This window comes from Microchirus variegatus (genome assembly GCF_963457635.1).
Source record: "Microchirus variegatus genome assembly, chromosome: 23".
Taxonomy (NCBI): domain Eukaryota; kingdom Metazoa; phylum Chordata; class Actinopteri; order Pleuronectiformes; family Soleidae; genus Microchirus; species Microchirus variegatus.
This window is the reverse complement of record NC_139824.1, coordinates 6,133,297-6,155,305: the sequence shown is the minus strand read 5'-3', so window position 1 is coordinate 6,155,305 and position 22,009 is coordinate 6,133,297. Positions and strand designations below refer to the sequence as shown.

Genomic DNA, 22,009 nt, shown 5'->3' with positions numbered 1-22,009 from the left:
TTGTTTGTGTTTGTCTATTGTTTCTTCACGTCATCAGGACAATCGTACTCTGATGCTTGAGTGGCTCAAAATGGCTTATCCTACAAATTGATTCATAGTTGGTGCATGAGTTTACCCTCACAGTCACTTCCAGTAGACCTTTTGAATTGTCACTACTTGTGCAGTTATTGTATTTTACCATGTTCAAACGAAATATCAAAATATTGAATTTAGTTAGAGCAATCCTGTAATTTCCTCTTGCGACAACAGTGGGTGCTGTTCAACAACACTTACACCAGTCACATCATCAATAGTCTGTATTACATTGCAAGTCAGTGTGTCAGGTATATGGGGGATTTAATTTTAGCTTAATTTTGTATGCATGTGACTGCCAGTAAATAAAAATAACACAATATATATATCACATTTACATTGTTTAAACACAAGGTAGAAACATGACATCTTGTTGCTGTTACGCTATCACTGAAGCAGCTGTTTAATGATGTTAAATGACACCAAAACAGCAAAAAATTGTACTGTACTACTGTAGAAATGTTCTCCCCTAAATGTGCTTTAGGAGGTTTCATAATTTTTTTTATTTTGTTATTCTTTTTACATTATTTTACATAATTTTAAGTTGACATGCTACTTCAACAGACCTAAAAACAAAACATCAAACGTATGCATAGATGTTCCCCTGTGATCTAATAATTAAAAAAAAGGTGTTTGGCCTTATTTGTCTTTAAATAAACAGATATACCTATAGACACTCACTTTGTATGGTCTGTGAATATATACATTCACAAATAATTTTCAACTATTCGTTCACTTTGCCATTTTCTCAAGTGCAATTCTCAAAGTCACAAAATAAAAAAGTGTGATTATATTCACTTACAGAGCACACTGTGTTTTATCACTTTGCACCACTCATAACAGCATCGCTTCTCTCTCTCTCTATGTGTGTGTGTGTGTGTGTCAGAGAGAGAGGAGAGAGGGTGCGTCAGAGGAAAAAGGAAGTTGTGGCAATGAAGTTAAAAGCCTTCAACACAGTGCAGCTCTGCAGAACACCCACCACGGAAGAAAAGCGGAGTGAGAGCGCCCAAGTCTGAAAATGAGACCATGAAAGGCAGACAGAGAAGTGAACATAGAGAACGAACGACATAGAAGCGCCTGGAGAAGCAGCTGAAGGTGAGGCCTCACTCTCCTATCATCCCATGTTATCATGCATCAATAAAGTTACAGGTGTTTGATTTTACTCTGTTACAATGATATCTTATGGGAGAGACAGAGATGGTAACTGAGTTGGTGTCGGACTGACTTAAACATAAAATAAAACAGTCTTTTCAATGTGCAGGATCTAGTTAGCTGCTTCAAACGCTGTTAAAAAACCTGTGTAAATTCAGTCCGAGAATACATACAAGTTTAATTCATTGTAAATTATAGTATACCAGACAAATATTGGTGGCTTGTTGTGACTAGAGCCATTGTGATCGCTTGTCTCTGAATCTTGTGCTTGTTAGGACTTTATTTAACAATTTCTGGCGTCCTCTCCGTTTGTCTCACTCAGAAAGGAAAGATGGAGTTGTGGCGGCAGTGTGCGATGTGGCTGATAGAGTGCAGAGTTCTTCCTGAGAACCACCGGGTCACATGGGAGGGCGCACAGGTAGATCAGCTGTGGCACATACATGTACACACCTGCACATGGACACACATCCTGTCTTGGTTCTTGAATTTAAGTGTGTGAATGTGTGTGTGTGCGCTGTGGAAGGTGTGTGATCTGGCTCAGGCTCTGAGAGATGGTGTGCTGCTCTGCCAGTTACTCAACAACCTGCTGTCACAGGCTGTCAACTTGAGAGAGATCAACCTGCGCCCACAGATGTCTCAGGTGAGATGTGTGCACACACACACACAAACCTTTTCCTGCTCCATTTCCATAGGACATTTCCATAGCTGCCAGTATTGAATCATCCGAGGCAGTAAGATAGGAAAATGCTCTGTATCTGTCCACATCTCACAGTACGTGTTGAGATTGGAGGGTATGATGGGTAAGAAGAATAGACATCATAATTAATTTGACATTTAAGCCAAAAAGATCTCAGCTTTGAAGGACTACTTTTTGAGCCGTAACATTGTAGGAGAAGATTATTATCCTTCTTATATTTAATCACTTTTCATCCTGACCTGTATTTTCACCAATCAAAATCTTCTCACTAGATGTTATACAATTCCACATAATATGCGGCTAGCGGCACACGTTGAAGTTGGTCCAAACTTCTCGAGGGAAGTCCTTGAATCATGTCTGATCGGACTCCCCGTGATGTCTTAAGTGCATGTGAGTGCATGAGCTAATGTGCACCGTGAAACTCTGGGAAATCCTATGTGGTCGAGGGCGGTTAAGAAACATCCGGTTATTAACAGAAGGCAGGCGTCCACTCTGATGTGTCCTGCCACACACACACACACACACATGCACACACACAACATTACACAAGTCAAGGATGTTCCCTGTTTTCACACTATAAGGTTTGCTGCACCTTGATTTTCTTTTGCAGGGCCTGACATGTGCCTGCGTTTCGGACAGAGAGATGTGATGTGATGTGATGTGATGTGTGCGGCTGTATCGGCCAGAGCTCAGCATTTCCCCTTTCTTTCAAATTAGAGTTCTGCATTTTGTGAGACAGACAGAGAGAGGGAGAGAGAGAGAGGAAGAGGGAGAGAGTAAGAGAGCATGTTGGTCTTACTCTGCTCTGTAGTTACTCCTCCATTTCCTACATTCAAGTTCTAAAATGAAGTCACTTAGTGTCATTCAGGGTTCTTATGGGTGCATGTTGAATTCTCAAGGTTTGAAAAGTGCTTGAATTATAGATAGCACTTGACTGTTTTTCTTTAATTAATAATTAATTCATTAGTTAATAAACAATTAGCTGTCTGGCTAAATAGTAGTTGAACTTCAGGAAGTCGTCTTGACCGTGTCCACTTGCCTGAATGCATCGAGCGGCACGTGACTGACTGATCCAATGTTTGCAATAACAAGCATTGAATATTCTGCAATTATTCTGCTATCATTAGCATAATACCTTCTCTCTTAATGTGATATTTTGAGTATGTATATATTTCTGTGCTGTGTCATGTGCTGGAAAACCTTGAAAGTGCATGAATTTGTCCTTGCAAAAGTTGTATGAACCCCGGCTCTTTGTACTCCACAGTATGTAGTTTGTCAGATAAATAACTGACAGCTTAATTAAAAATCACTCAAAATACACACAATTATAACACAATTATTAAATTCACAGTGGACAAGCAGCATTTTTATGAGAGCTCCCATTTATGAGACACTGCAACATACATTCTTGAATTATTGTAATTATTTGTATGCTCTATTTAATTCAAATAAGGGCTTTTCTGGTTGTTTTTCTGATTGTAAAGTGCTCTTGGGCATATTTGTGATTCTCTATGTTTGGTTCATGTTTAGTTTCTGTGCCTAAAAAATATCCGGACGTTCCTGGGAGTTTGCCAAGTGAGGTTTTACATGAAAAAGAGTGAACTGTTTGAGGCCTTTGACCTGTTTGATGTTCGAGACTTTGCAAAGGTAAGACCCTGTCTGTCTGTCTGTCTGTCTGTCTCTGTCTGTCTGTCTGTCTGTATCTATTTGTCTTATTTATTCTGTGTGTCTGTCTGAAACACATGGTGCGCTCTTATGTCAGCCATCATGGCAGAAGTCAGAGGCCCTGCAGTTTGCAGACTCCCACACAGACCTTACAGGAAGTAACGTGGTGACTCAGTATTTGAAGTGGCTCAGTGAACTTACGAATCCAGAATTTCACAATTTTCTTTCACTTTCGATGCAGTGCCACTGAAGCACTTTAGTTTATTTAGATTGCAGTGTGCCACAGTGTGTTTCTGTCACTTTCCATCTACTTAACTCTGTAATCTGGGTCTTGAAATTAATCATTACTCAGTTTTCTTTTTATCTGACCTCAGTTCAGCACTATTGAATTGAGTTAAAGTATATATATTTTATATTTATATTTATATATAAATAGGTTCAACTCTTCTCCTTCTACCCACTCAACCAAATTTACACAGTGCAAGGACAGAGATCCTGGTGTAGAGTGGAAATGAAAGAGGCTCCATTCTCCTTGTTAAAAGACTGTGACCCATTAAAATGATGTTGCATGTATTGTTGCTCGAGGTAGAAGAGCTAAAAAGACAAAAACCAAAGTCAGCAAAAACATCAACACACACATTTCTCCACACATTTCATGTCATACTTGTTTTTCAGAGTTATTATTAAATTGATGTTCATTTCTTTGACAGATTTCACTTCTTGTTACAGTTTTTTTTTTCATTTTTCTGACATGGAATAAAAGCATGAAAAACAGCTCTAGAAGAGACGTACAGGCGGTTTATTTTATGTCAACACACGTGTCATTGAAAGGGCCCCTCCTTATTTGTATCAGTTACTCTGAAAGAAAATAATCTGTTTAATAATCTGGGGTGTGGGTGTTATCTTGTTGAGTAAAATTAAAAAGCTGAACTTGAATGTAGCGGGAAAGATAAATAAAAATGGAGGAAGTGAAACTTGATTGATTTTTAGTTTCGCTAGTTCTCGTTCAAGCGCTCTGCCGAGAATAACGTTGACTGAAGGGCTGAAAGTCACGCTCAGTGACACATGAGTGATCAGCTTAAACTGAGGTGAGATGATTCTGGTCACATTACTCTTGGTAATACTGCAGTTCTCACTTCAAGCAGTCTAACAAAGTGAAAGCAAGGGAGAATTACTGTGGCATAATATATCCACAACATAACTCTGGATGTGTCTGTGTCACAGGTTATAGACACTCTGTCCACGTTGTCTCATTCATCCATTGCCATACAAAAAGGATTCCCGTAAGTAGTATGCATTACTCTGTTAATAACACTGTCTTATTTAACAATTCCAGAGGTTAATACATTGTGGTTCTTGAAATCATTATTTATGTGTTTATAAATACACAGCAGCTTTTAAACCCTTTTTATGAACACATATTTTATATGTTTTTTTAATATATTTATATGTGCATTATGTTTAAAACTGTAATGGTTTGTAAGGCAAAATGTATTCAATGTAATTTACTGCTTCAATGTTAAATTGGCGGATCGGATGTAATTACTGAACATTTTTCACGGTCTTGTGAATCTGCCTACATTCTTCATTCTTTTTCATCCTCACAGGCCTTTTCCTTTGGAAGAATGTGCTCCTGATGATGAGATCTACAGCGGCCTTTCTGACAAGATAGAGTGAGAAATTTATCTTAAAAACTACTCGGTGATGTGGCGATCGCTCTCAGACAACAAGGGAACGTCCTCTGAAATGCTGTCAAATATGGACTGTGTTGTATTTCCATTTCAATACTAAACGTGCGCTAGAACACGATTAGAACGTCTCACTAGCTCGTTCAGAATCAGCTGTTTATCACGGATTATCTTATGTGATTTCTGTATTCCCGTAGCAGCCGTCGCATTAAAACCACTTGAAGCTCAGCTTCAACTGTTCTCACTGGGACGACACAGAGTAGTTTTTCTTTCACTGTGGTGAGCTCGATGGTGATTGGACAAATGCGGCAAAAGCGCCACTTCCAGGGAAGCTCAGCTTCTCCGGGAGTCAGTGGAGCAGTGGGCAGGCGTGGACGCTGGGTTTCTGCATGATGATTGGAGGAACTGTCTGAAAGGCGGAGCCAGTGTTTGATTGACAGCGTTGCAGAAATGTACACAACAGCGGAGCCTTTTCTGCCTCAGTCCTGTGTGGATTTTGTGAGGGAAGTCTGTCGACAAATAGCTGGTCGTTGTGTGGCATTTGCTCGGCGATATACGTAGACTATTTTCATTCGTGCATACTGTAAATAAAAACACAATTATAGCATTACAGTTTTGCATAATTATCGCGTTTCCATGTTCTAGTTGTTCGTTTGCAGAATTTATGTATAAATAAGTGGGCCTTAAATGAGCTTCCCCTGTTTCAAAAACCAATGTCTGCGCCATTCAAACCTTTGTCAAATGAGTTTAGCCATCATCTCAGCTGTGTGGTGAATTTTATATCATGACTGACTTATGGAGCAAAACCTGGTCCTAATCAGGCACAACCTTATTTATGAGGAACTGGTTTAGTTTAAGGCTAAGATTTGAATTGTGGTCAGGTTAGGGTTAGGCATTAACTGGTTACAGCTAAGATTAGCGCTAATGTTTTGTTGAATGGATGAATGGAAATCGAAGTAGAGTAGCGATGAAAAGAGAGGGAAAAGCAGTAAATCATGTTTAGATGCTGGCTTTTGGATTTTGACAGGTAAATACTCCAAATTTCTCTGGAATTTAAAACAGAACTCTTGTTAGTTACGGGATCTGGCATTAATTAAGGTATATCTGACTGGAGTGGTGCTGAGCAGCCTGGCTTACACAGTACATGACAACAAGTAATGGAATATAAAATGATATTAATACATACAAAAGGTGAATGTGTGAATATGTGGTGTATAAGTATGTGTTATGTGTATCAGTGACACAGTGGAAGAAGATGACGACTTGTACGACTTTGTGGAGGATGAGGAGAACGAAGGGGATGAGATCTATGAAGACTTGATGAGGGTTGAGCATCCTGAAACTGTGAGTGGTTCACATTAATCAATCGATTACTAAAATCATCAACTATTTTGATCGCTTATTAGTGTTTTTTTTTTCAATAAGTAAAACAGGCATAGAATAACAAGAATATTTTCTGGTTTATTTGGTCCATAAAACAAAGAAATCATTCATTAATTTTGGTTTTTAGGACAAAACAAGGCATTTGAGAACATCACAATTTCCACGTTTGGTAAACGGTGATCAATGATCTTTCAGCATTTCCTGACAAACAAGTACTTGACTAATCAGGGATATTATTCATAGATTTTGAAAATAATTGTTAGCCGCAGCTCTAGTTCACATACAACTTCCCCTGAAGATCCCCTGCACAAAGACATGGAGGGGCTGAGTCGTGAATACGTTAAGTCAGAGTGAGAATATGGTGATTTGCCATTGTTATGAAGTATAAATGTGTGTTGTTCACATGAACACAATGTTTAAACCTTGAAAATATAAGTGCCAACTAGATTTGGAGATTGATAAACCACTTTTTGAACAGAAATTAAAATTAACTGAATTTTTTGGAGTAGGAAAAAATATGCCTCTCTTTTGTTATTCATCACTGACTTTAACTGTTAGGAGAGGATAAAAAAACTGTAACTAAATGGAGGTTTGAGTCATCTTTTAGAATAACCCACATAGTATTTCTCCAGCATGCATTCATTTCTTTCTTGTCAAATATGTTTAATTTCCATGGATTTCAATGCATGTAAATGCGACCCAGGCAGCAGAAATTATCTTCATGACACAATCGGAAGAAGAGAGAGAGTGTTTTGAAAAGCCTGCCAGCTGCAAGATACGGGTTGAAGCAAATTGTAGTGCGACAAATTATGAAACAGATAAATCTCTGCATACCCCCACCTTTTTAATTTGTTTGTGTTTTGTTTGTGCAGCAACAGAAAACAGGCGTAGACAAACGAGAGTGCTGCCTGCAGGAGATCAGACAGACCGAAGAGAAATACACAGATACACTGGAATCTATATTACAGGTGAGCACACATCCTCAGAGTGACCAGAGAAGATTGATCAGTAAAGACTAGACTTCCGATTGACATAGGAATCGCGATTCTATTCATCCACGATTCTGAATCGATTCATAAACTAAAAGTTTGTGTTATTTGTGTTATTTTTGTAACTTCTGGGAGAAAAAGGCAGCTGGTCTAAGCTTGTATTTATGCAAGTTATTTTTTTGTACAGTAAGTAAGTTTTTATTTGTTTTGAATTAATAAATGTTAACTTTTGTCTTAAGTTTGCCTTTGTGTGATCACATTATCACATTATCTTGTGCAAACTGTATTGTTTTGATGCCATAATTTGCCTTATCACACTATGCATTGTATACATTTTTGAATAGTTTGAATCGAGAATCCTATGAATCGAATCGGTTGAGAATCGATTTTGAATCGAATCGTGACCCTAAGAATCGGAATCGAATCGTGAGCCACCCAAAGATTCACATCCCTAGTAAAGACCCAGTTGACTCTCAAACTACATCTTCTCTTTGAGCAGCACTTTATGAAACCACTGGAGAGGTTTCTCCAGGATCAAGACATCGACAGTATCTTCATCAACATAGAGGTAAAGAAGGAGATTATCCTCACATATTATCACATGGTACAAGTTCAAATATTAACTTTGTGAGTGCATTTTTTTGTTGTTTTGTGTGTCTTTGTAGGATTTAGCTGTTACCCATCGTCAGCTTTTGGAAGAGGTCAGGACCTCCATCCTACATTATGAAGCAAAGAATCTCTACCAGGTGTTTCTGAGCTACAAGGAGAGGTGCGTGACGCGCACAGTTATGTTTTCTGCTCAACAGTAACATTAGAGAAACATGTGCATCATAAAATGGTTTAATATTCCCAACCCCCTCAGGCTCTTACTGTACGGCCGCTATTGTAGTGAGGTGGAAACGGCGACGAAACATCTCGACAAGCTTTCGAACACGAGGGAGGAAATCAGAATGAAACTGGAGGTGAGGCTCCGTTTGCTTTAACGGATGATCCATGACTGACATAAAATGGAGGACATTTTATTTCGAGTTTGTTTTGGTGTCGGGAAGCAGAGAGGAATTGTGTACTTCTTACTGCCAGTTTACCCTGGTGGCCAAATATGGTACGCCAACGAATAATCGATGAGTTTGGCCACCCATGGTCTCGTTTCCAAATTGAGAATTATGAAAGAAGAAGTATTAAGGAAATTTACCACTTACCATTAAACTGCCTTGTGATCTAAAAAGTAAAAGGTGTGTTTGTTTCTCTCAACTGCTGTGTTTTATTCTATTTAGTGCTGTATTTATTTGCAAGTGCTGAGATTTATTGATTTTTCTCTACTGTGCTGGGTGTGGCGTTGGGGCTGCATGTGCGCTGTGTGAAATGCAATTTGCAATTTCTACAGATATCTCTTGTATTTCTCATCCAAACACCACCAAACTTGGCACTGCACTCACTGGCGCACTGAGAGAGTCACCTGCCAAATTTGGAGCTTGTCAAGTGACCGATTGGGCAGTTATGCCTGACCGAGACTGCTTCTCTCAGATATTTTCTTCTTGTTAAAAGGCAGTTTGTTCTCTCCACTGTTGCCAAGTGCTTGGTCATTGTGTTCCTGTTGGGTTTCTCTTATAATTGTAAGGTCTTGACTTTAGATAATGAATTAGACAGATGTTGCTTGCATTTAGATATTTAGAGGTAGATGGAAGTTCCTGCCACCACTTCTTGGTAACAAAGTGAGACCACGTTGTGTCCGTAAAGTACTACACTTGGAGTACACTGACGGGAGAGTTGATTCGACCACACAACATCCTCATGGTACGACTGTGTTTTGGCGCAAATGTTCACTTCCTTCTCTTTTCCCTTCAGGAGTGTTCAAAGAGAGCAAACAGTGGGCGCTTTTCTCTGCGAGACTTGCTCATGGTCCCTTTGCAGAGGGTCCTCAAATATCACCTGCTGTTACAGGTGTGTGTGTGTGTGTGTGTACTTGCATTGCATTTCGTCGTATATTTTGTATTTAGTGTGGTTTACGTGGCAGCTACATTTTGAATTAGTGTCTTTGTGTGTGCAGGAGCTGGTGAAACACACCACTGACCTAACAGACAAGGATAATCTACGCACAGCTCTTGATGCCATGAGAGTGAGTGTGTTAGTGTGTTTGTGTTTATTATGTCAATCACTGACCTTTTATTCATAACATTTACACCTCTATCTGTTTGTCTCTGTGTGTTTCCAGGACTTGGCACAGTGTGTGAACGAGGTGAAGCGAGACAATGAGATCATCAGACAGATCACCAGCTTCCAGTTGTCCATAGAAAACATGGTAACCGTTTCTGTTTTGAAATATACATGTATATATTTGCCATTATCTGTGTTTATTAATTCTTCTTTCCTCTTCTCTTCAGTCGCAGTCTCTTGCTCTCTACGGTCGCCCAAAGATCGATGGAGAGCTGAAGATCAGCAGCTCAGAGAAAAAGTCCAAACAGGACAGGTGTGTGTAGTTGATGCATCCCTGTAAATCTTCCATGTATTGTGTTGATGACGTGTGTCTGACCTGCTCTTGAATCTGTGCAAATTGTGCTGGTTGTCAGGTATGCATTCCTGTTTGATAAAGCCATGTTTGTGTGTAAGAAGAAAGGGGGAGAGACCTTTGAATTGAAGGAGATCATTGAACTACAGCACTACCAGATACGAGATGAAATCGCAGGAGAGAAGGACAATAAAAAGGTTTTTTCTCCTCCGCCTCCTTCGATCTGCAACACAGAAGTTGCATGATATAAGACATTTGACTGACCGTGTGTGCGTTTGTGTTCGTGTGTGAGCAGTGGTCTTATCTGTTCCTCCTGCTGGACTGTTATGGGAGGAGTGGATACGATTTATTCTTCAAAACGAGAGAACTGAAGAAGAAGTGGCTGGAGCAGTTTGAGATGGCTCTGTGAGTTGACGCACACACACACAATCACTATTTTAACAGTCACACAAAAAGACTTCACATTACAAACCATCTATTTGAATGGGTTGAGTGATTATTTGCTATTTAATGGCTTTTACATTTCTGCCAAATTAACATAAATCACCTAAACTTTACACACTAGGCCTTTAAGATAATTTATTATTTTCATATTAATTGTGTAATGTGAAAGGAAATCACTCATGGTGCCAACCCCAGTTTGGGTCTTCATAATCTAATCTAATCCTGTGTCAATCCCACAACAGGGACTAATTTGCACTTATATGAGTAAATTGAGTTGATTTATTTATTCATTTATTTTGTGTAGTTATTAAATCAATCTTTTTTCATTCACTTACAAATGCTCAAACTAACCCACTATGTGTCCCATGAATGAAGATAATATAATTGCTTCAGATCTATTTTAATTGTTCATTTCTGCTGGCTGAACTTAACAAATGATGATGTTTTTTCCCCACTGTGGCCAAAAAACGTTGTTACACATTTAAGATAATTGGCTTCTTAACTTCAATAAAATCTATTTAAAATGATGTGCAATTTAAAGAGCAGAAGTAAAGGCATTCAGCTGCAGCTTGTCATGTATGGTTTTATGTTGCAGATCTATTGAAGGTTCAAACCTGTTGGACATAATCCTACGTTGTTTGACATCAAATCTGTTGGTGTCTTCAGTCTCCTGAACACCAGCAAAGAGTGTGACTCCTGACACCAGCTTTGTGATTGTTTGGCTTGCTTTTAGTCAAAATGTCCTCGTGCTTCCATGCTTGCAGGTCAAATATGTGTCCGGAGAATTCCACAGCCAACAACCACGACTTCCAGATGCACTGCTTTGATGAAACCACCTCCTGCAAAGCCTGCTCAATGCTTCTCAGGTACTTTTGAAATCCAAGCTATCTTTTTAAATCTCATTTTAAAAGGAAAACCCATCAAAGACTTGTCTGCTGAGACTCGCTCTCCATCTGTCCTCTGCAGGGGTATATTTTTCCAGGGCTATCACTGCACTCGCTGTAAAATGGCTGCACATAAGGAGTGTTTAGGCAGAGTACCTGCCTGTGGAAGAAACTCAGGTGTGTTCACAGGCTGGTGGATGTCTTTAAATTCCTAATCATTATGATTTTATGTCATTTTCACATTTTACATTGGCTGTCTATTTGGAATTGCAGATCATGCTGGCAAGAAGGTAAAAACTACATCTTAGACATTTGTCTTTCTTGTCGTGGTGATGAATAATTTTGAGTAAATATGTTAAAACTTTAGGGAAATTTAATCCACTTTTTTTTTATCCTATCCTCCAGAATAAAACACAGAGATCCTCAGGACACTCCAGTATTGGTAAGGAACTCAAACAGTACATTTTCTACATGACTAAGCATTAAGATGCTACCTCTTCACCACTTTCTCTTTTACCTCCTTTTTCACACGTTAGTATTTTAGGCTCCAGTGTTTTCCCTTAGGGCTGTTTATGAGTTCCATAATAGCTTTTCCTCACTTCCTCACTTCCTCACTTCCTTTCCTCTCTTCTTTTCCTCACTGGCTTCTCTCCCTTAGTTCTTACTTCTTCTTTTCCTCACTTCTTCACTTCTCCATCGCTGTTCTTAATACATAATAGCAGCCATTTGTCAGATGAAACAGTTGTTGGGCGGTGGTTTTGCTTTCTTCAATTGTGTTTTTATCCTGTGAAGCACGTTGAGTTGTATTGCGTTGTACGAAAAGTGCTATGTTAATGAAGTTTGATTGAGTGTGTAAATTAAATATTCTCTCTCTCTCTAATTCTTCTTTCAGGATTTCCTAAAATGGAGGTGTGTCAGGAGTATTATGGTTTACCTCCACCTCCTGTTGGCTTCGGCCAGCCTCTTCACCTTTACAAAGGTGATATCATTGAGCTGACCCGGGCTGATGCTGACCTGCCGTGGTGGGAGGTAACATTAAAGATCATATTTGGGCAAATACAAATACAGTCTGTATTTGGAAAAGCGAGAAAGGGGATCAGACATTTTTCTGTTGTGTTGTCAAGTCTTTTTCTTCTCGTGGTTAACATGTAGGTGTTGAAATGCTTTCGCCTTTTTTTTTCCTCTCTGCAATTTGTTTTCCGTCTTCCTCCCTCATGTCCAACGTGGTCTGTCTGCCTATCCGCTTTTTATAGTTTGAAAGGTTTTGCTGTGGAAAATAAATCAAACCCTGGGGTTGATCATGCTGGCTGACTCAAATGGTTTACAGCAGCAAACAGAAGCAGATACTACACAATAATTACATATATATATTATTACACGAGTAACATCCATCCGTCTTCTACCTCTTTATCCTTGCTGGTGACAATCTCAGCTGACATAGGGCGAAAGGCGAGGTACTCCCTGGACAGGTCGCCAGTCCATCCCAGAGCCACATAGAGACATACAACCATTCAGTCTCACACTCATTTGCCTAATCTGTTTTTTTTTTTTTTTTGGATTGTGGGAGGAAGCCGGCGAACCCGGGAAAAACCCACACAGAAAGGCTCTTGTTCCGACTGGGTCACGAGTGCTAACCGCTACACCAACAGCGAAAGATTATCGTGTTCACCGGTGTCTTGTCTCGTGTTCTCACGAATGTCGATCTGAGCCAAAGCTGATGAAAACACGTGCATTGCAAATGAAGTCATTTCAATTGGATATTTACTAGGAGTCTGGCCTCCGTAAAAAGGAGGCAGGTCCCCTCTTTTGAGGTTTAGCTATTTGTCCGTTACTAAATGGCCGTCCCCTCCCTTCTTACCAAACGTGCTCAGGAGGTGATGTAATAAGGAGTAACAGTGGCAACAGATAGGAAGTTGGTCAAAAGACAGCACCTTCACTGTTATTACAGTAAATGGCAATGCAACCCAATACACATAGACATATCTGCTGTGAAAGAACAAGTGAATCAGAGGATATTTCCTTGAAGAACACAGTTACTTGGTGGTGTTTTTTTTTACTACTTGTCAAGCAGCTTTATTCATCAGTTATGTCGAATTGTGAAACTGTGACAATAAAAAGCCTTTGTCACTGGGATTATTGGGAAGATTAAGTGGACTTTGAATGTTACTGAGAGCTTTTACTCCAAAACAAACAGTTTGCACAAATCTTCACATAAAAACACTCAGGATTCACACAATCCCTCATGTTATCTCCAGCCACGAGTCGTCTTTTGTTGTCAGTGCACAGGATTATTCCAGATTTCCTCAGTAATCTGTGCATACAGTGTTGTGTGAATTGCCTCAGATCATGTGTATACAACTGTAACGGAGTCACCAGTTGTAAAAATGGAACTTGTTTATGAGTCTCTTGTTTCATTCATATGTTGTAATTACTGCTTGGTCCATTCTGTGTGTGTCATTCAGGGAAGAAACCTGAGTATGGGTCAAATGGGATGGTTCCCCTGCCAAAAGGTTAAGCCATACGTCGCTGTGAGTACGATCCACCAGCCAACATGAGCTGCTCAACAGCATTTACATCCTCACTAAGAGAGACTCAAACTAAAGGACATTCAGTCCTGTGTTCGGTTTAATTTTCATCTTGCACAAATTAGCAACCAGTTTGTTGTACTGAAACTAACATTAGCAGTGTCAGGAAGTGAGGAGCAGTCATCACCATGACCACAGACTTTTGCAAAGTGTTGTGTCTAACCAGCGTGTGATCTGTTTCTCTAACAGAGGCTGACCGCTGACTTTTCTGGCTTCGCCTGGTGAGTATGAGGAGAAACTTTTTTTTTTTTCTTTTTTTTTTAAATTTACTTCACATCAAACCACGGCAGTGCTGTCTCTTCCTGTGGTACTGTACACTGCAGCACTGACACAGGAACAGCTGAGAGTTCACACAGCGAATAACTGCCACAGAAACAGAAGCAGATACTGATGCTCAAGTGCTACATCATGTTTTTATACATGTTCCTTGAGTTATTTATCACTCATAGTGAGACTCAGTCGGACACCTCATGATAAAAATTGTCAATCAACCAATATTATAAACAAAAAAACAAGGAACTGGTATTATTTGTGGGTCTTGCAAATGTTGTACTTTGGCACCATCTAGAGATAATATTTAGAATGACACCGTGAAATTACAGGAAAACACAATGCAACACATTAGCGTTATCCTCCTGAATGAAACAACTAAATAATATAATATAAATAGAATATATATAATATAAAATAACAATAATCTGTACTTAAATATTATATTTATATGTATGTATATATATATGTATATGTATGTATGTATATACGTATGTATGTATGTATATATGTATGTATGTATGTGTATGTATGTATATATATGTATGTATACTGTATATGTATGTATATATATATATATATAATAATAATAATAATAATGCATTATATTTAAGGCGCCTTTCAAGACACTCAAGGTCGCCGTACAACAACAAAATAAAAATAAAAAATAACAAAAGGTAAGAGCAACGGGTAGAGAGTTAGAGGGAGTAGGCCTGTTAAAAAATGTGGGTATATATGTATATATGTATGTGTGTATATATATATGTATGTATATATGTATGTGTGTATATATATATATGTATGTGTGTATATATATATGTATACATATTTATTGGCCGTTTTAGACACATTTCCTGGATAATGTTAGTCAAAGCGATTATTATGAGGCTCATAAGTCATGAATCGATGTTCCACATTGGTGAGTGCGGGTGAGTTTTATTGCTGATGAATGTGGTTGTCCTTCTTTCCTTCTATGCTCAGGTTCGTTTGTGTAATGTCAACAGTGCCTTAGATTGTCAAAGCAAAAATAAAAGGTTGTGATTGTCACTGTGACTCAAGGTTTGCGGGGAACATGGACAGAACTGCGGCGAAAAACCTGCTCATGTCGCGCTCAGATGGAACCTTCCTCGTGCGGCAGAAAGATGGCGGAGAGTTTGCGATCAGCATCAAGTAAGCCTTTTACATTGTTATTTGTTATATATTTGTAGACAAAGTGATTATTTTATTTAACATCTTGGATATTTATATAACTTCTACGTTTTCAGGCCAAAATTACAAAAAAATCCTCCAACTAAAAATTTCTACACGTCCCCATGGCCTCTTTTATTGACTAAATGATAAATCGATTGATCAAGAATATAAACTGCAATTATCTGCTGCAGCCCCACATACAGTTTTTCCTGAGGTAACCCTCGACTTGATGTCATTACATTAAAAACTGCTGTGTTGAATATCGGTCTGAGCTAAGCTTTGATAAATTGCTGAGCTCAATTTTCACTTCCTCTCGAAACCAGGAAAACCTGCGTGCTATTACTGCTCGTTATTAGTGCTTGTTTTATTCAGCCAGTGTCATAGGAAACTCCATAAATGCAGAAGTGACGACAATCTATTTTGCTTCTTATGAGAAAAACAGATCCACGTTCAGCTGTCAAAGCTCTCTCTCTTTTTCGCAGATTCAACATGGACATCAGACACATTAAGATCACGACCACTGAAGGCCTGTTCCGCATCAATGATAAGAAAGCATTCAAGGGCTTAGTCGTAAGTTTCATACGATCATCCAGCCAGATTCTGATAAGACTCTGCCTGAACACTCACACGTTCACATTTCTTCTTACATTGTGGATTTCAAACTAACCCACTTTCCTCCTCTCACACTGTCACCCTGTGTTAGGAGTTGATTCAGTTTTACCAGAAAAACTCTCTGAAGGAGTATTTCAAGGACGTGGACACCACTCTGCGGATGCCGTACAAACAACCCGAGCAAAGCGACTCCTCTAACAACACGCCGAATACCGCACCAGGTACACTGACTGAAAAAAATCATCTCAGCGACATCTGAACAGATCTGCACGAACACTGTCGTGCTTGTGTAAGACGGTAAAAGCTACAAACAAGTAAAGTTCCATTCAGATCCAGTGGATGAAAATGTAAAAATGTATGTAAAACGCCTCAGAAGTCTGCCAGGAGGTATATGTTTTCGTTAGCGTTTGTCTGCCTATCTTTTAGCAAGATAACTCGAAAAGTTGCGGACGGATTTGGCTGAAATGTCCGCAATGAAGACCAACAGGGGGAAAATAAACACCAGAACCAGACGAATGATGATGTGATTATCACCAGCACAGCCCGGCGCGACACAAGATATTATGTCACTTTTGGCCTGCGCCCTCTATGTTCACGCGCCAAAACTGACGTAATATCCTGTGTAGCGCCGGGCGAGTGAGCTCCAAAATAGTTTTGGATTTCTGACCCCTTGTCATATTTCTACTACCCTCACACCCCACGCAAAGTAACTAAGAAACTTTTGCTTAAAGTACATTTCAAATGAACTACTTTTTACTTCTACTTGAGTACATTTTCAGATGACTAATTTTACTTCTACTTGAGTAGTATTTCATCAAAGTATTGGTACTTTTACTTGAGTACAATATTATAGTACTTTTTCCACCTCTGTCTAGTTGTTATATACTTTGACCAGGGTTGCACATCATCTTCTATAAAATGACAAAGCTCTCTATCTATTCAACCAGGGCTGTCAGAGTTTATGCGTTAATTGTGATTAATTAACCACAAACCACAAAGCGTTTTCTTTTGTTTTTCTTCTTTCATGCACCATGTTGACACTAGGGAGGAGCCAATACTCTGGGTTCCCGTGGGTCCTTGAAATCCTTGAAAATTTCTCTAAATGTCTCCCTTGTTGGTTATTACGACGCCACCTACTGTTTCATACCCTGTATTTCTTGATGTACGCAGACTAGGCCAACGCAGAACAAACGTTAGATCATAATTACTAATGTTGTTGTGGACGCTGTCAACTCTCTCTGGCCATCAAACAATGAGCATTTAACGTTAAGCAAGAGAGAGCAAATTATATGATGCCTGCGAAATGAAAATGACAAAGACTGACTTTGACCAAGATCCCAAGGACAATCACTTGTCCAGATGCAGAGCGTGCTGCAAATCAATAAAAACGGACGCCATGGGCTCTTACAAGCCACCCTCCCATCTTAAGCTGTGTCTGCACATTCAGGCCTTGAGTTTGAGTGTCGACCAAAGTGTGGGAACCCTGGATACTGGTCAAATCACCGGATTGGCTGTCAATTAAAACAGATTAAAACTCCGATGCAATCCAAAAAATCCTATATACATCCTATGTTTTCATGTGTCAAATCAGCAACAGCATTTTAGCCGAGTCATGTTGTGGGCTGTTTTATTACCTCATTATGGAAGTACAACGTTGCAACGTTGCAATAAATACTTGAGTTTCTGATATCTCTATCAGACACAAAAAACACTAGTTGCCACATAGTGCGGCATATGCAACCAAAACAAACGATTAAAGAAGAAAAGAAAAATCATTTGACAGCAAGTATTACGCGCAGATAAATCATGTCTCGTGTTTCCTTGCTGCAGCTTCATATTTAAAATACAAACGAGAGTGGAATTGATCTTCTCATCTAACTCTCAGCCAATTTTAAACACTCAAACTTCTTCTTTAAAGCTTAGCCACTGGTTCTCTGTCTGACAGGCGCCAGCGTGAGGAGTTTTGGCATAGCCAGGGCCAGGTACGACTTTTCAGCGAGGGACCGCTCAGAGCTGTCCTTGCGAGAGGGAGACACCATCAAGATCATCTCCAAGAAAGGTCACAGTGGCTGGTGGAGAGGAGAAGTGTACGGCCGGGTGAGGAATTGGCAAATGTGAAAATAAATCAAATAAGTCTGGTCGGATACTGGTCCTAAAATCTGCATGTCTCCTCCTCTGTGTCCAGGTGGGATTATTTCCAGCCAATTATGTGGAGGAGGATTATTCTGACTACTGCTGACGTAGCTCCAGAGGAGATAAAGGAACCACAGTGTCCGAGTAGGCGTCTACAGTGCGTGACACCTGGTTTCCACTGATTCCATTTACACGTATGCATAAGCGTCTGTGAGTGTGTGTTTGAGAGAAAAGCTGTGATCTAATGTGTGTCTAGTGATGTGAATAAAACAATTTTTTCCCCTCCAACATCAACTGTGTCATATCCAAATCAGTTTTGTCACTAAATACACCAGACTCCTTTGTTAAATTATGAGATTTTAGATATTTCCTTGCTAAATGTTGGAGATTAACCCACATTGTAAAGACTGTTTAGTCGTTTTCACTGATGCACTGTTCAGTATGATTCTTGTGCCTCTTCCAGCACAACACAACGTCATACATAGTGTCGTCTCAGCTCGCTTGGAACCTCACCAGAGCAGGTACTAAAGTATCAGGTACTATAGCTACTGGAAAAGCCAGCATGCCGAGTTGTGCTAGAACTGTATAATGGGAAAACACCATCAAGATTCTTCGTGCCTACGCGTAATGAGAATAGTTCTCCTCGAAAAGTATACAAAATCATGTTTACTTGTGTCCACACTTACACTCACTGGCCACTTCTTGAGGTATTGCATGTTCCTAAACAAGTGTCCAGTGCGGTCCTCGTCTGTTGTAGTTAATCATTTTGAACCAGTCTCGTCATTCTCCTCTTACATCAAAAAGGTATTTTTACCCAGAGAACTGCTGCTCACTGGATACTAGTTTCTCTTTTTCCGACCGTTGTGTGTGTGAAAACCGAGTAGATCAGCAGTTTCTGAAATACTCAGATATGCCAACACGCATGCAATATTTCAAATCATTTAAAACGCATTTTCCTCTTATTCTGATGCCCAGTTTGAACTTGGCTGATTAGATATTTGTGTTAGCAAGTGTATATTTTGAGGTTATTTATCAGTAAACAGAATTGAAATTTAAACTTTACTTTAGTATGAATATGATGTTCTTTCAAACCATAGTCGACATCAGTGCAACAGATGCGCTGTATTTCAATCCACTCCTACATGAGAAAGCACAACAAATGGACAACACTGACTAGCACTCAGTCTTTAAGGTAGGTAAACATCAGCTTTATTTCCAAAAATATCAAAACAAAAGTATAAGCAGAACAATTTGTCTCCAATAGAATAATCTGTGTGCACAAATTAACAGCTAAACCAGCAATGAAATGTGTGTGTGTGTGTGATTCTGCTCCTTTCCCATTTCAATTGTTTCCTCAAAGCATTGTGGTTTGGTCTGTGAAAAATCCCACCAATTTATCTGTGTCCGTATGTGTGTGTTGTGTGTGTATTGTTCCGTGGTCCATCTCTGCTCTACTGGTAGTACAGTTCCAGGTTCATCCCATCATGAATTTCATCTGTAGGTTGTAGTCAAGTTCAACAGGTCAGGCAAGGTGGAAAAAAGTAGTTGACCTGAAATACAGCAGCAGGGGGTGTGATACAGCTCACAGGCTTTCAGCAGTGCTGTCACTAAATACACCAGACTACTCTGTGAAATTATGAGATTTTAGATATTTCCTTGCTAAATGTTGGCGATTAACCCACATTTTCAAGAATGTTAAAGCCTCTGGAAACCCAAATCCACAAAACATTATTCTAACTATGTAATTTAGGGTCTTATGTACATTATAAAATTTAACATGTAAAAATATTAGAAATCAGTTTTCATCCAAATTCGGAATATTTGTCTTTTTAAATGTTGAAATGTGGGTTTCAATTGGGCGGAGTTATCTCTGGGATTTATGACGTACATAAACCCCAGAGATAACTCATCAAGTTTTTGGCAACATGTATCATATTTATCAACACATCATTTTTAATAATAGGCCAATGGATATTATTCAAAAACAGCCAATATCACCCAGAATAATCAGTCAACATCTAATCTTAAGGTAAAAACAAATCTGCTTTCTTTAAATGATTGTTGGAAAGGATACAGTCACCCAGAGACACGTGATCTTTGAATATGGTATACCTGAGGGAACAGAAAAGGAACACTTAGCTGCTGACAGAAAAAAAGCCACCACCACATTGTTATGATTAAGAGAAGGCAGAATCTCAGATGTGAACTCACCATTTCTTTAAAACAATCTTCTCATGTCGTGTTCCTGTCTGGGCAGCAATGAGTTTCTTCAGATCTCCAATAGTATCTTCAGAGCTGAGACACGTGGGTTAAAGAAGACACTGAAACCATTTTTAACATATTGTCAAACCAACCCAAGTGTGTGAAATTTAGTTACAATTATTTTTATGTGGTAGAAACTTAGAAGAAAACTTGTACCATTTAATTATTGTTGTTATTGTAGTATATTATTACCCCATAATGAGTGTCAGCTCTATGGAGGCTGCCATTTTGGACTACCGTGTTTTTACAAAGGACAAATCGATTGTCTTTTGAGTTTTGATGCCAACAGAAGGCTTCATTGGTAGGGAAGGGCGAGAAGAGGAATAATCAGCTTCAGCATGTGGTGGCGCACTCAGTCGGTTGTATATAGATCATTTAATTTTTATTCATCTTAAATAATTGCCAATAAATGTATGCAAAATTTACAAACTGCACCTTTAATTCAACTCCTTAATTAGCTGGTCATTTGAATGCAAGCAGAGAAATTACTTATTTATCCTGGGGAAAAAAATATCAAGATAACAGTGTTAAATTCAACCTGGAAATCCAGCAACTGAGACTGCTGTTGCAAGACTTTAAAACACAAGCACCGAAATTGGACATCTGGGGCACAAACATCCACAGAGGAAGCTCCGTGTGTGTGGATCCATGCTAGTAAAGGATACTTGCACTTGACCCGGACTTTCTTGCCCAGACGATCGTTGCAAACCACCTCGATCATCTTCAGATGCCGTCAGCTGTAGAAATGACAGACAATAACATAACGAGTTAACAACAGTCAAGTCCCTCCCACCCTCAGAGCTGAATGTACAATCGATTGTCAGTTTATTAGCAATATACAATTTTAATAATGTTCAACGAATGCAGTCTGCAACAGCACTCCTACAATAAATCATCATGAAGGTGATGTTCAGCTGGTTGTTGTCTTTTTACCCATTGATTTAAGTGTCGTGTTTCTTAAATGTGAACAATTTCTATTTCTTACAAACAAAACATCCGAGAACATCATCATATCCGCATTAACATCTATAGTCACATCGACATTTTACGAACAGAACAAGTACTCGATTAATGGAGAAAATAATCGACAGATTAATTGTTTAAGAAAATAAAATAAAGTTGCAGTTCTAGTAAATTAATTGGCCTATTAACGAAGAAATGGAGACTGTACCATGAGGTATTGTTTTGCTAACAGTAGCTAACACCGTGGCATATCTCACATATATGTGTGTGACGTTGCAAAGACACAAGGTAAGGAAACCATTGCCTTAAAAATATCAAGCGATAGCATATAAATAAAATGTTGGTCTATTAAATTGTAATTCCTACCTTAAATCGCATAAAATGACAAATATTCCGCTGCTGCTGATGTTTTCACGAACGCTCTGTCCAGTTTACCGTAAAGCTGAGATGCTTTACGCAGGCTCTGGCTTTACGTGTCGGCCTCCTCACCAATCAATGGAACACTATTGTGAT

General features: G+C 39.1%; 2 protein-coding genes across 2 annotated transcripts; one reads left to right on the top strand and one right to left on the bottom strand.

Moving 5' to 3' along the window:
• Positions 1-1,555: 1,555 nt before the first annotated feature.
• On the top strand, positions 1,556-18,500 carry vav1 (vav guanine nucleotide exchange factor 1; the record flags this gene model as incomplete). The annotated part of the gene is made up of 28 exons (XM_083909250.1): positions 1,556-1,642; positions 1,748-1,864; positions 3,452-3,568; positions 4,811-4,869; positions 5,194-5,259; positions 6,513-6,618; positions 7,530-7,625; positions 8,146-8,214; positions 8,312-8,415; positions 8,509-8,608; positions 9,492-9,587; positions 9,694-9,762; positions 9,859-9,945; positions 10,028-10,113; positions 10,214-10,349; positions 10,448-10,557; positions 11,361-11,462; positions 11,563-11,657; positions 11,754-11,770; positions 11,886-11,922; positions 12,373-12,509; positions 13,943-14,008; positions 14,255-14,286; positions 15,395-15,505; positions 16,009-16,096; positions 16,230-16,359; positions 18,084-18,235; positions 18,324-18,500. 28 exons carry the CDS (start codon positions 1,556-1,558, stop codon positions 18,375-18,377), a joined length of 2,526 nt encoding a protein of 841 aa, XP_083765376.1. The 3' UTR covers positions 18,378-18,500.
• Positions 18,501-19,472: 972 nt separating this feature from the next.
• ubl5 (ubiquitin like 5) lies at positions 19,473-21,947 on the bottom strand. Its single transcript, XM_083909697.1, has 5 exons — positions 21,863-21,947; positions 21,199-21,270; positions 20,483-20,566; positions 20,346-20,383; positions 19,473-19,766 (listed from the first exon to the last, which is right to left on the bottom strand). The coding sequence occupies exons 2-5, from the start codon at positions 21,252-21,254 to the stop codon at positions 19,723-19,725; spliced, it is 222 nt and encodes a 73-aa protein (XP_083765823.1). The 5' UTR covers positions 21,255-21,270; positions 21,863-21,947; the 3' UTR covers positions 19,473-19,722.
• Between the last annotated feature and the right edge of the window lie 62 nt (positions 21,948-22,009).

Coding starts and splice junctions, on each gene's coding strand:
- ubl5 (XM_083909697.1), bottom strand. CDS start 21,254: ATGATCGAGGTGGTTTGCAACGATCGTCTGGGCAAGAAAGTCCGGGTC. Junction 20,567..21,198: donor AAAGTCCGGGTCAAGTGCAA/GTATCCTTTACT, acceptor CACGTGTCTCAG/CTCTGAAGATACTATTGGAG. Junction 19,767..20,345: donor TCACGTGTCTCTGGGTGACT/GTATCCTTTCCA, acceptor TACAACCTACAG/ATGAAATTCATGATGGGATG.